We start from the raw sequence: 15,030 nt of genomic DNA, 5'->3' as shown, positions 1-15,030 counted from the left end.
TGCATTGGAGTAATATCATTTTTTATAATTATTTTAAATTTCACTTTATAATCTCATAAAATTTACTCTAAAACAACACTTAACCAACTGTATAAGTAAATAAATTAGAATTAAAGTATTGTAATGAAAAGTATATAAATTGGATATCAAGATATTTTAAATCAATTGTTTATGTATTAAATAAGTATATTTTTTCTTTTATATATTTTTGTATATATAGTATTCGTCCTATATAATTAGTAAAAAATTATAATTTTAATTATATAATAAACTTAAATAAAATAAATTTAGCTTAAATTTGACTCTAATTTTTTTTTATGAAAAAATGTCTGTCATATATACGTGTATTATATATTGTAAAAAAGTTATAAAAAAATATTTCAAATAAAACTATTATAACAATAAAATATTTTAAACATAATAATCTGTATACATATTAAATGGCAATTTTTTCTACATTATAAAAAGTAATTTTTGTATGATTTGAAAGAATTATTTTTTTTCATATTAATTAATTAATAAATATTACAAATGAGATGATATTTTTGTTGATTATAAATAAAAATAAATTTTAAAAATTGATAAAAAATGTTGTAAACATATTAAAGACAATTTTTTATAATTAATTTTTCATAAAAAATCTCTTTTAGATAATTTTTATTAGATATATAATTAAAATATAAAACATAGAATGACTATTTTAGTCTTTCGTAAAAACTCTATCTTTTCAGTAAAACATTTTATTAAATTAAATATAACTATTTTCCATACTTTTATTGCAAATATTTAGTCCAATTTGTTTTGTTAATTTAAATACTGAAATTAATAATTTTCCTTTTTGTTTTGAAAAATCATAATTGAAACAAATATAATGTTACAGTATTTTTAGTGAAACATTGATGAAATTGCTTTTGGTATACTCATTTTTTTTAAATCAATAATAAATATAATTATATTTTATTATTCGATACTGGGATTTTCATTAATATAACAGAAAATTGTTATAACCATGGTGATTTATGATATTTTTTTTATTTAGTGTGATCCTTCTAAACTTTATGTAAATAAGAAAGTTTTGATGACCCAAAACCATACACACTAACAAAGCATCATAATATGATACATGGAGAAGTAGAAAAAAAAAGTGAAGTTATTTTGGTCGTCAACAAATAATAAAATGTGAAAGTCTTACAAATTCATCTTATATTATTATATACTATCTAAAAGATCCATTAAAATTTTATCTAAGAGCGTACCATAAATGAGTATATATATATATATATATATATATATATATATATATATATATATATATATATATATATATATATATATATATATATATATATATATACTAAATTAATTAAGAATAACAACAAAAACAGAATGGTATTCCTTTTTTGAAGATTGCTATTGGTACCATCATGGTGTTGATGTCTAATAAGATTTGTTTGTATTTTAAGAGCAATTATTTTGAACTCTTAATAACTAAATTCTAAAAGGAAAAACTAAAATAAAAGCTCATTAAGATCAAAATAAAAACAAAGGACTACTTAAAATAAATAAAAGATACAAAAAGTTGAGATTAATCACTATGTATGATGTTATAATAAGTGTACTTCTTGCACTTTTATAACAACAAAAGGACTTGATATTCATGCTCATGATGAGATGTGCTTTCATTTTGAGAACTCTAATTATAAAATTTAAATAACTGAAGGACTTTGTCTATGTAGAAAATAAATCCTGGAATAATTGTTGATAAAGTTGAAGATAGAAAGATAAAGAAATATAATACAATGTATTGAATTTTCAAAAGGAAAATCTAAACATTTTTCCTTGTCCAACTTTCAAAATTGCTCTCAAGCTCATTATTTCTAGTTTCTATTAGAAGATAAATTGTTTATCAGAAACAATATCCATCTCAAATTAAAAAGTCACAAAGTTAAACTCACTTCATCATCTAATTTAGTTATCATGACTTTAAATTCGAATCAAGAAAGTGAACTTGATTTATCTATTTTAATATATATGTTCAAAATAACGAAAAGAAGGTAATAGTAGATGAAAATGACTAAAATATGAAAATTTGTGAAAAATAATATAGAAATTAATCTAATTTAGTTTGATTCAACTTTTGGTTTGAGTTTAAGTCAATTTGGTTCAATCTTCAATCCATATCAACTCGATTCAATTTTTCAGTTCAACTGACTCGAGTCAATCTTTGGTCAAGAACGACTCATGTCAACTTTCGCTTAGGCTGACTCATGTAAACTTTTGCCTAGGTTGATTCATATTGACCTTCGACATGATCGACTTGTCTTTACTTTCAATTTGACCTGACTCGACTCGAGTTGGTTTTTGACTTGAGTCGACTCAAGTCAACTTTTAGCCTGAACTAACTCAACTCAATGCTTTGACTTGCCTAACTTGAGTCGACCTTTGACCCGAGTTGACCTTTGCAAGTGCTGACTCAGGTCAACATTCGACCCAAATCGACTTGTCTCAACTTCCTATGCTAATCGACTCGGCTTAACCTTCAACACAGACCGACTCGACTAAATTCTTTGGCCCGATCAACTTAGGTCAACCTTAAGCCCAAGTCGACTCAACTCAACGTTCAACTAGGCCAACTTGACTAGACCTTCGGTCGAGTCGACACTATTCAACCTTCGAACAAGGCAAACTCAGTTTGACCTTTAGCTCCTTTGGCTCGAGCCGGCTTGATTTGATCTTCTAACCAATTTGTTTCAACTCAATTCTTCGACTTGATTGAGTTGGCTCAACCTTGGTCTGGGCAGTGTTGACTCGATCTTTGGCCTAAGTTGACTCATGTCAAGCTACGATACGAGGTTACAATCTTAGCTTTTATTACTCTTTTGAGTATGTGGGCTTTTTTATGTGAATTTTTTCGCCCTATAGGCTCTCTTTTTTTCTTCAACTAATGTTGATCATGACTAAGCTTTGTACACTAGGTCAAATTGAAAGCTTTACTCTTTATACATATATACATATTGAAACAAATTTGTTTAATATTATTTTAATATTTAATTTTAACTAATATTTTTATAAATTTTAATTTTAAAATACATATTTTAAAATGAAAGTTTTTCTTAAAAAAATAATTCAATCACTTTATCCAAATAAAAAAATTAAAATATAAAATATTTGAATTACTCTGTCCAAACAAAATATTTATAAAATAAATAGAATTTAGTTACAAATAATTCAAACATCATATATTATAAAGTTTTAAGAATTGTTGAAATTCCTCGAAGACAAGGTTATAATTGATGCTCATCAGATTTGTTTGAGAATGCCAAATGTTACCATCATTGATGTCCTCTATTGTGATTTGTAATTAACTAAAAGACTCGGATTATTTAGAAGCAAAGATACTCGAATTGCAATTATTTAAAGAGTAAGATAAAAAAGGTAAAAAAAGGATAACAATATTTCAAAATTTTCAAAAGTAAAAGATAAATTCTAATGAAAAACTTTAGACCGGTATCTATACTCTGTCTACTTCTAAAATTCGAATATGAAATATTTTATCACTATTTTCAATTTCGATCATCATGCAATCAATTATCTATCATAGTTAATAATGGTTAGTTACAACAAGATTTATATGTATTGGATATCTCACCTCAAGTCACAAACTCTTGTAATTAAGTTCATTTCACCACTGGCCTAGTTCATATGACTAACAAAAAAATTCAAGCAATAACAAAACATCTTAATATTCCAAGAGAAAAAAATGACTCCAACCTATATAAATAATAAAGAGTTTATCTTACAAATTCACCGAACACTGTTATTAACATGAAAGACCGATTGAAATTATGTACATATGTCATGAATAAACATGCACATAAATCTCATTATAAACTATAATTAACTAAAATATTATTTCTTTATAGGTAGGGACATTTGAATGTATAAAAAACTCATAACAATGTTTTAGATAATATAGTCACGAATGGTTAAGTGAAGATTAATAAAGATTTTTCACATATCAAGATATGAAACTTAGTTGTGAAAAGAATAAGTGTTTTAAAAGATACTTTAATAATGTATATGTAAGGAGACAGGTAAATATAAAGTTTGAAAAGTTTTCAAACAAAAAAAAAAGATTTTATATTTACTTGTCTCCTTACATATTCACCATTTGTAAAGTCATGGTGAATTATTCATGAAAATTGTGCACTAAGATTTCAAAGAATAACACTTAATTTGTTAAGATAACTATGTTCTTCTTCCTATTGTGAAAGAAATTGGAGTATTTGCTCATTTATACATCATGTAGAATCATTTATACATTATGTAGAAATAAATAAAATAACATGTCAAAGAGTGTAGGATATAGTATTTGTCCATAACAATTTTTGTCTTCTCTAAAGAAACTCTTTAAAATATAATTAAGAGAAAATTAAATTGTGACACGATATAGACGAATTTTTATTGGATGACAATGAGATTATAAAGATTGCTAGTTAATCTTTTTGATGAACTTGACTTAGAATTTGTATTTTTCAACGAGGATAATCAAATGTGATAATCAAACATAATAATATACAAAATTTTCTTTTTGTTAAACTTCTTTCTATAATCATTTTTATGATTTTTTATATTATGAAACATGATTAATACATTTTAATAGACTTTTCATCATGTTCCAATGTCTTATATATTTTTTAATTATAATTTTACATTTATGTTTGTGTCATATTCATGTATATATTTGAGTTTGCACTTCATAACTTGTAAGTAGTATATCCATTAATTCATCAACTAATTTTATAGGAAAAGTCAACTAAGATCGTGGGCAAGATGATTTCATGAGGTATGGGCGAGAATTTTCCTTACGAACTTATCTATTCTCAAGATACAACATGAACTTTTTGGATGGTATGTTAAAGATAAAAAAAACTAGCAGGCACAAGATAATGAGATTTAGATAAGAGAAGAGAGAAGAGTAGTGGGAGTTTTAGAAGAGAGGAGAGAAGAGACATCTATTTATAGAGAAGAAAACATAATATATTCTCATGATCTCAAATAGGTTAAATGATGGAAGAATTTTGTTAAAGAAGGAAGAACTAATGTTCATATAAAACATGCAACGACCATAATTTTCATGTAATGTCCGATGGAGAGACAATGAGGACAAGGGTCCCCAACATTTACATATCCAAAATAAGGAGTTTGGATAAGGTTTTATATTAACCAAATGTAATAAATAAATAATAAAAATGACCTAAAATGTGCACAAAAAACTCAAATAAAGTCTTGGCATATAAACTCTTTTAAAGAGGAAAATCTAAATAATGTGTCACATTCCACTCTTCCACTGCATTTGGTCATTTGTTACTTTTTAATTCTTCCTTCTATTGAAAATAAAATAAAGATAAATTAAGACAAGGCTAGATTAAATAAATGAATAATATAAATTGATTAAATAAATAAATAACAATAAATATGACAATAAATTTAGACTTCTGCGTTAGTTTGTCAATCCGTTACAATTTGACAGTTAACTTATAAATTTGTCTCATTTGATTCTTCTGCCCAATTATGACGAACTACACTCACATGAATCAAGTTAACATCTTTTGTCATTCCTAAAAATTAAAAATTAATAAATATATATTTCATGATTGTAAAAAAATTAACTCTTCTATATCTTAAAATGGATTCTTATTTAAATAAATAAGTAATAATGAAAAATACAAACTTATATATATATATATATATATATATATATATATATATATATATATATATATATATATATATATATATATATATGAAGTATAACCCAAATCACACGAAACTCATACATTTTGGACAAATTTTTATATTTGTAGCATAACTTATCATTTAAAAAGCTTTTCAGAGAAATTATTTCCAAATAAAGTTTATTTATTTATTTATTTTTTGTTTTATTAGTTTATTTTTCAAACTCATTTTCGATATAAGTTCAAAAATAATTTAACATTATGATTTAATATATGATGGAAGTAACTTGACTTAAAATTTGGAATCATTTCAATTTTCATTTATCAATTAATTTTAATATTCTTCACAAAATTGATATTCCACATTAATATGTACTAAGACATCTTGTCTAGGATCTCAAAACACACTAATAACTTACCATTATAATTAATTCCAAAATTGAAAAAGTAAATCATTTAGTTTATCTTTATTTTGTTTTAAAAGTAAGTGCATGCTCTTTATTTTTTATCAATCTTTATGGATTTTAAAAGTCATAGATTTATAAAAACTAATAAATAAAAACACTATCAAAGTACATTAATTATCAAATAATATTTAGAAATACATTATATATATATATATATATATATATATATATATATATATATATATATTAGAATAGGCATAAACATAGATTTATAAGTTATATTTCCCTTTACAACAGGAGATAGATAATATAAGAAAATGGAGAATGTGGACATGAATTTTATTACTTGAAGTCAAAGAATGATAAACAGGGAGAAAAAATTGCAATGGAAAAATATACACACATGCAGCCTCAAAGAGAAGTTGCAGATTATTGGACAGAGCCTAAACACTGTCATTGATCAAACGCTTATGACGATGATAATGCTTTTCCAAGAAAACTCTGGAGGCACCTTCAATGGTTCTACGCCATGTCTGCAACAAGTCATGAAACAAATAAACATTCAGATAAGATTGATTAGTGATCAAAATTAATAAAATTACCTCTTAAACTAATTCATGAATATTCTTGGTATAAAGTTTGAAGCTTCAAGTTAAGCCATAATCAGGCTTAAATATTCTCCCTTCTAAAGCATTTTATAAATACAGTTTTTTTTGTACATTATTATTTTATCCCCGAGTTCAGGAATTTTAGCCCCAAAAGCAAAGTGAAAAAAGAAAAAAATTCTTGAACAATATTGTTTTTTTTCTTTTGCTGACATAACAAATCTCTGTATAATTGCTTCATAATTTGTTGCATTAACATAATTAACTGAACAAAAAAAAAATTATGTACAGAAGAAAAAACACATTTTCAACTCACGAGAACAAATTAAAACAAAATGAAATAAATTGGCCTCACCTTATGAATGTTTCCAAAGAGTGATGACTTGTTTCTGACCCTGAGCTGCCGGAGCACCACCGACCTCCGTGTCAACTTGGGCGGCAGAAGGGACCTCCTTTCCACCACGGCGGCGCCACCTCTTGAAGGACTGTCACAGTCAACCAATTCGTGTTCCTTTCTCTTCTTCCTTCTCCTTTTTCCGCCGTCGTCGCAACCCACTTCGGCAAACTTCTTGAGAAGCTCATCCGAAGATTTTTTGGTTACATGTTGAACCTTTGCAGTGTCCATTGGAAGTGAAACAATAATTGACATGATGGTATAGCATGTGGTGTATGTTATAGATGCACTATTTATGTTATGTGAGGTAATATTAACAACACTATATATGTTGTGTGGTGAGGACCGTTAGGAGATGCAAAAGTGGTAAGAGATAATGGTTGAATAATGAATTAGAGAGGGAAGAAAATATAGCCGTTGGGTTGGGATAGTGAACTGTGATTGGCTTAATTATCCTAAGATTTTTCTTATTTTTGTCTGGTTTTTGGATTTTTGTGTGGTGTGGTGGTTTAAGGATGGGAGTGGCATGTGAATGTTGTGATGGGAACAATACAATACTAAAGTTGAAAGGACCCACAATTGCGCTCTCCTTCTTCAGTTTCAGTGCTACTTTCTGACATACTACTACCTACCTACCTTCACTTTCAGTTCAAAGATAATAAACAATCTTTACTTTTTAAGTATAATATAAAATAATGATATTTTAACTTTTTTTATTATTAATTATTAATTTTTTATTTTTTATTATTTTTAAATCATTACATTATATTATTTAAAAAATTAAAATAAATAATTAAAAAATATAAAAATAATGAGTTAATAATGAATAAAAAATACTAAGTAAAAATATCATTATTCATGATATAATAAACTAATATTTCAAGGTAGTACAAGAGTTTATGCGAGGAGGGGTTACTTACGTGTATTTTACTAATTTTATGCATTTTTAAATTATAAAATTATCCAATTAAAATTTTGTGTGCAAAATGACCAAGGGCCAACGTATGAATTCAAAGTTGTAAAATATTAGTAACATTATACAATTGTGTTCGGCATTTAAGTATTTCAAAATATTCATAAATCGATATTAGACGAATTCAAAAAAAAAAAAAATATAGTAAGAAAGTAATTTGTAATGTTTTCGTAAATTACTACCGACTTATACAAAATACATAATATTAAAAATAATACAAAATATCTATGCTTTTACACATAACAATTGCTTTCTACACATTTATTTGTTTTAAAAATATTATACAATTTTTCATCGTTAATACTGAATGTTCCCAGTTATTGATAATAGGCTATAGCAGACGAATTATTAAGGTACCCGACACGATACCCAGAAGAAAAAAAAAAGAGAGAAAACTTGACAGTTTCTGAATTGAAATGTTATATATCCATTGTCAAACAAATACACAAGTGTAAATACTATATTACATGAAAACTACTAAGGAAAATGGTCATGGGTGTCAATATATCAGATACTATAAAATATTACACTAAAAAAACACAGGTAGCCTCTGTCAACTTCAAGCTTCAATTTTCAGTTCTGCGCTTTACCTGACAGCACAATAAACAAACTTTGAATAACCTGCATTGGATGTAAATGAAAATCATCTGTCTACATATATAAATGGATGACACTTTTAAGCTTCAAACCCATTTAAGGGGAAATTGACATAGCCTTCAGGAATCAAAACTAATTCAGATACATTAGTATCTGTGCTTAGTATAACGGATAAACCACACTGTTTCTCAAAGCTCCCGTTAAACCAAAAAATAAAATTAAAGTTTCAGAATGTTATGAAACATACATGTTCATTGTTCACGTGAACTGCCAAAACCATTGAAGATCAAACTCCATAACATCAGACATAGATATCAGATAAATTTAAATAAATTGTATTTGTAACTATTATAGTGGAGAAGCCACACTAACCACTGATACAACTTAAGAGCAATTTTTACATGAGCGTGTTGCTATTAGGCACTATAAAAAACTAACCATTACACCAAAATGACTTCAGTAGTGGCTTTGTTGTGTTTTAGATTATTACTTTGTCGTTTAGTTTTTAATTAGTTGCCTAAGATGCCAATTAGGCTCTTAAAAGTGAGAAAATGTGTCTAGTAAAAAAAGGGTCAGAAATACCTCATAGACTTCACCCATTTTATAGATCAACGGTAAAACTAAGAGCATGACATTCGAGGTCCCTTAGGTTAATCTGCAAAAAGGGAAAGAAGAATTACAAGTCTGAAAGAATTACATCAGATGAAACCAGCTTTATATGACAGCTAGACATTAAGCAAAGAAAACAACCTTCAGCAGTAGTAATCCTACAACGAATATTGCTCTTTACTACATTTTCATCAAATATAGATAATTCCAGAATAGCATAGCACCAGTGACAGCCATTTAGGATCGAACTAAGACTTCTACTTTCTTAGAGGGGAAGGCGAGAGATTACTAGTTAGGTCAGTAAAGTTCTTGGGCATATTAACAGAGTCAATGACACCAGCAGCTAAAAATTTGCAACAGGGCTTTTATTATTCTATTCATTAAATTTCAAAATTACATATTTACAAGCATCGCCTTCAAACAAACTGGAAACCATATCAACCATCGTACAGTTGAGGCTAGGAGAGCTTGGAGGAAATATTGCCGCTATCCATAATAGTAGAAAAAGACAATCAACATACCAAAACTTAATTTTCTCACGTGACCAATCCGTAACCCAAATAATTGGAAACACCCAGTTATCACGTATAGAAAGTTGTCAAAAGAGTAACAACATAATTTTCAGATGTTCGTTCTTTTAATTGAACTTTTTCAAATTGCTCCATTATATAATAGAAGAGAGAATAGCAGCAGGAAAGATAACATTGAAATTCTAGCTAAGAACCATAATTTTAGCTTTTAATCATTTATAGAAACCCATTTTAAATTTTAAATAGACTGCAATGAAATGCCTAAAGTGAGTCTCATTAGTACGTTCACAGGGACAACAATCCATTACCTTAAACAACAAACCAGAGACATGTTACTGATGTGCTAATGGAATAATATATTTATACAAGTATAAAAAAAGGCCATATCTAAGTTAAAATGAAGTGCACACGATTTGGAGCTCACCATAACAGCAACTCCAGTTTCACTGAATTTAGGAACACATATGAGTCTCACCAACTGCCCTTCTGATCCTGCAAGCAACATGCAAAATTAGTTTTAAGTTTTAGAGAAGGGGTATTATAGTAAACGCAAACAGAAACAAAGTAACTTTTATTTCTGCAACTACAGTATAGATTTTAGAACAAAAATACCATTTACGATACGAGTTTCAAATTTATCTTGATTTCCAACAAAGTAAACGTGAGGACAACTCTCAAGGAAGAAAGGATCCCTCTCAGTGAAAGGAAAGCACCCTGGAAGACAATAGTTAGTATCAGAAGTGAGAATAAATCATTTTTATATTTTGGAAGAGCAATATATTTCTTCAAAAATAGCAGGTAGTATAACAATTTAACAAATGTTCAACCCTCCAGAAAAAATTGGCTGAGCTAAGCAGAAGAAGAAAGGATTATTGATAATAAAGGAAGTGTAAAGTATTGAGGAATATATAATGAGCATACCAAGAGTATTAGGTGCAGTGGGTGCTAAATGCCTCCATCTTAATGTCCTTTCCATGAATTCAAGTTTATCTTTTGCATCCGAATATTTATCAAGATCATCTACATTTTGACCCGATGTCCCAAGAAACCTGGAAGCAGTGTGAGATCATGTTCAACGTATAATGCATTTAGCAACAAAGACAATAATATTGAGAATAGACTATTTACCTGACATTATCAAGCTCAAAACAATGAGGATTTGTACAAGATCTGAAAGTATTATATGTTGAAGACCCAGGGAAAAGGCATCCATGCAATGACTGAAAGTGATAACTTTAGTAACAAAGGAAAACAGCACATGTTAATATGACATATATAACCCTTGAAAGAAAAAAAATAAGAACCTGTTGTGGCAATGAGAAATTCGCAGGGTCACTGGGTCCTGGCATGATATCCAAAGGCAAACCAGCAGCTATCTGAAAAGCAAGTAAAAGTTAAGCAAATTATTAAGAAAAACAAGGAGTACAATTTGAGAATGACTGTAATGAAACGAACCTGACTCAACATAATGTCTAGCTCCCTTATTGGCTCAGACATTCTTGCAAAATCCTCTGAAGCCAAATTCTTCAAATATTGATCAACAGGCCAATAAATCACATTAGGAATTACAGATTAAATACCATAAAATTGGTTGTATTATTAACTGAAATCAGCAATCGCAAACAATGGGCGCTGTCTAGCAACCAGCTGTCAAGCAAGACTTTATATAATAAACCAAGTGCGTAAATCTTAAATGCAACTCTGAGATGTTAACAAGTAGCGGGATCACTTAGTTCTTCTCGTCTAATTATTCATTAACACAAATCAGATGATTCTGCAATATTCCTCAAAAAAAGTGAATTACTACGGCAACTAAATCAAATAATAGAGAGCAAGTGCAATCAAGGAATTCAGATACCAGAGAAAATTAATTGGTGATGATACAGTACAAATTACAAGAGAAGAGTATGTGATCATATGTTAGGGTGTTTACTTTATTATAGAATAAAAAAAAGGTAAAACTATTGACTTATATTGAGTGCATTGTTTAAACTTGTTAAGCAAAGAGATATTAGTGTACTAGGAAACCAAATAGTAGAAAACAAATGCAATATCATTAAAGAAACTCGTCATTGAAATTGTTAAGATATAAGTGCTTGATATTGCTCTATTATATTACTTTTGTACTACCACACATTGTCGCATACTTATACTATTATTTCCCTGTAGTAATTCAGATCTCTCCTTACACAGTAAAAAGCTAACGTAACCAGTAAATGGCATGCAAAACTAACTGTTTCTCTCTAGTTTTCCTATCTCTCTCCCTATACGGGAACATAAATACCTGTCCGTTAAGAATTCTCTGAGGTATCTCAACTAAATTTCCAGCAAAGACAACTTGAACAATTTTTGATGCAAAACGTTGAGCCTGTGTAATTTGTCACTTTTCATTAGTGAAAACTTAATGGTGAATAATTATCAGCTCGTGAAGTTGAGAGAAAAACAGGACAAACCTTCTCATCTCCTAAATGTCCCGTAATCTGGTCAATGAGAAGCTGAAACTGAAGAGGATTAGAGGTGCTGCTACCAACACTTAAACCTGACACAAGAACAACGTATTTGTCTTCCCCTGTAGAATCCAAATGAAAGAAAATTCAAGATAATATTTTTACTAAAACTATAAATTTTAATAACAAATATTGAAGTGAGGAGGATCAAAAATGTAAAGTTAAAAGTTTGCTGCTCATTATCTGTGCATTAATACAAGCAGGAGGAAATGAAGCATAAAACAAGCAGCATATTTAAATTGGATAACTTTTCAAAGTTTGATCATATAAAAAGATAAGAAACTAGTTTCTTTAACTCCAGCAAATACAATTGCAATCAAATCAAATAAGAAATGGGAAACAGAAGACAATTTATGATCGCTGACTATGAATAATAAAATTTTCAAACAGCACAAATCCTTCTGGCCAAATACTAAACAGATAACAGAAACATCAATGCAGGAAAGTGGGATGCCAATTCACCAAATATCCTTCCGTCCTCAAATGGGAAATCCTAATCTACCATGTGTAGCTAAGGTCTGGGCAAAAAATCCCATACAAATGTCATGGGTATGCTTTATTGGGTTATAAAATGCAAAGGATATACAGGAGGTACCTGATTTAAGGGGGAATTCTATCTGTGGGGGTAAGCCAGTATCTAGTACATCCTGAACCAAAAAGTCACCTGCCCCACTTTCCTTTCCGAGTAAAGCGACCACAATTCCTGTTGCAGACAATGTAAGTATAAAATTGTCATGTTCCAAATGACAGCCATTTGTACGGCAGGCATGTTGCATAGCTACATATGTTATTTCTAGATACCTCAGATATATTAAACAAATCTGAAAACAAAGCAATCCAAACAGAAAGAAATTGGAATTAACATACACCTGTTTCATAATTGCCTTCTTATAACAAAATCTATTTTACGAAATCAAGATAAGTTGTTCATCATATAGACCTGTTACATATTCAGACGGCGGAATGATATTTCCATTGAGCTTAACCCGCCCACTTTCATCTTCCAAAACTAGGTAATCATCCGAGTGCATGAAGTTATGTGGCTTGACAAGTGGAACCACTGATTTCTGTATATTATCAGCAGAAAAATAGTGAAATATAGCACCTCTGCACATTATTATAACATTTCATAAAAGAAAGCACAGAATTCATCCTTATATAACAAGTTCAAGTCCTTAGTCTCGATAGTAGGATGACTGACATGTATACTCTTCACAGTCCCATAACACAACACAACTCAAAAGCTTCCATATTTAACCAAGCAAACATTTTTTCTCCACTTTAATTAGTAATTCAACCAAAAAACACTTTGGTTTCTCTGCATCTCCTTAAAAAATACCCGAATCCTACAGTTTACATTACGCATAATCGATATATTTACAAATAATTGACAACACGAGTAAACTAATTTTTTAGATTTTCCGAAAACAGGGTTTCAAATGCCAGCATTTCAACGTTTTCATCATCACTAAAATAATTTTACAATAACTAAACTAATCTTCAGACTTAATATATATGTTGACGTTGTGAAATAACCAGATATCGACATTGATCCGACTTTTAATACCGGCAGTTTAAAAGATCAGCAAATTATCATACAAGTCAATCCGAGATTGAATAAACGTGTAAAAAACATTTACACTGTCAATGTACACACTGTTCATTCTTAATGTCCTCTGTAATATTTTCTTAATTATATTTTTACAATTTAATTAAACTTTAAAAGCATACGTGCAATATTGATGGGGATACCCATGAAGTATAAACAGAGAGGAACCTGCTTAGAATACTCATCAAGTATGCGAGGCTTGAGCTTCATGTGTTTGTAGAGGGTTCCAACAATGACACATTCCTTGCCCTCTTCCAATTCCAGCACCGTACACACTGTGCGAAACAGAAATCGTAAACAGTTAATTGAAACCTCAAAACAAATGAAACACCACAACACACAGGATTATGATAGTATTATATAACCCTAAGTGGATGTGATAGTAGAAAAACAATGAGTATAGTACCGGGATAATTAGGTTTCCAGTGAGGAACGAGTGAATACAAGAGAGTTCGCATCAAATGAAGGCGTGCGAAGTAAATATGGCAGTACTGTTGACCGTGATACTTCTCTTTTCTAATTTCGAAGGTTTCGTCCTGCTTCCACATAGAAATCAAATTAACACATTCATCATCAAAAATAAAAAATTCACAACACAAATGAAGCAGAGAGAAAGAACATTGACCAGAGAGACATAGCCACACTGCACGCGCTCTATTCCCATGGCGGGAACACTTCCCTCGCTTCAGTTCTTTCTTTCTTTCTTTCAACCCTGCAGAAAACAACATATAAATACTCTCAATTTTTTTAATGCTTTATAATTTTAAAATCTACAAAAGCGAGGTCAAATAGTGTGGTGATGAAACGTATGTGGAAGATCTTTGATGACCCGTTTAATTTTTTATATATGATAAATGATAACTAATAACTAATTTAGTTAAATCCGTGAAAAACGGGATAATCGAGTGCGAAATTTAAAAAAAAAAAACAACATTACTTCGAATATTTTTAAATGTAACTGATTAATTTTATACGAATAAAAACTAAATTTAAAATAATTGTACACTGGTAGTATTATTTATATGCTATGGCATACTAATTATCTAAACCTAAATAATTAT

General features: G+C 29.0%; 2 protein-coding genes across 3 annotated transcripts; both read right to left on the bottom strand.

Annotated features, from left to right (window-relative positions):
* Nucleotides 1-6,455: 6,455 nt before the first annotated feature.
* Nucleotides 6,456-7,458, bottom strand: LOC114162398 (uncharacterized). The gene is made up of 2 exons (XM_028046270.2): nt 7,106-7,458; nt 6,456-6,678 (listed from the first exon to the last, which is right to left on the bottom strand). Exons 1-2 carry the CDS (start codon nt 7,397-7,399, stop codon nt 6,589-6,591), a joined length of 384 nt encoding a protein of 127 aa, XP_027902071.1. The 5' UTR covers nt 7,400-7,458; the 3' UTR covers nt 6,456-6,588.
* A 1,062-nt stretch (nt 7,459-8,520) lies between these two features.
* On the bottom strand, nt 8,521-14,769 carry POLD2 (DNA polymerase delta small subunit). 2 transcript variants are annotated; one of them, XM_028060991.2, is made up of 15 exons: nt 14,595-14,769; nt 14,376-14,505; nt 14,138-14,244; nt 13,301-13,427; nt 12,956-13,063; nt 12,307-12,422; nt 12,138-12,221; nt 11,309-11,377; nt 11,158-11,229; nt 10,982-11,073; nt 10,775-10,902; nt 10,466-10,567; nt 10,278-10,345; nt 9,297-9,369; nt 8,521-8,738 (listed from the first exon to the last, which is right to left on the bottom strand). In XM_028060991.2, exons 1-14 carry the CDS (start codon nt 14,631-14,633, stop codon nt 9,316-9,318), a joined length of 1,296 nt encoding a protein of 431 aa, XP_027916792.2. In that variant the 5' UTR covers nt 14,634-14,769; the 3' UTR covers nt 8,521-8,738; nt 9,297-9,315. The 2 variants fall into 2 exon arrangements, with proteins under 2 accessions (XP_027916792.2, XP_027916785.2); XM_028060984.2 differs by having other exon boundaries at nt 8,521-8,707.
* Between the last annotated feature and the right edge of the window lie 261 nt (nt 14,770-15,030).

The sequence above is a fragment of the Vigna unguiculata genome, chromosome 1, assembly GCF_037176805.1.
Source record: "Vigna unguiculata cultivar grain cowpea cultivar isolate G323 ecotype 2 chromosome 1, ASM3717680v1, whole genome shotgun sequence".
NCBI classification, from domain to species: domain Eukaryota; kingdom Viridiplantae; phylum Streptophyta; class Magnoliopsida; order Fabales; family Fabaceae; genus Vigna; species Vigna unguiculata.
The sequence above is the reverse complement of the archived record's forward strand: the minus strand, read 5'-3'. Positions and strand labels throughout refer to the sequence as shown.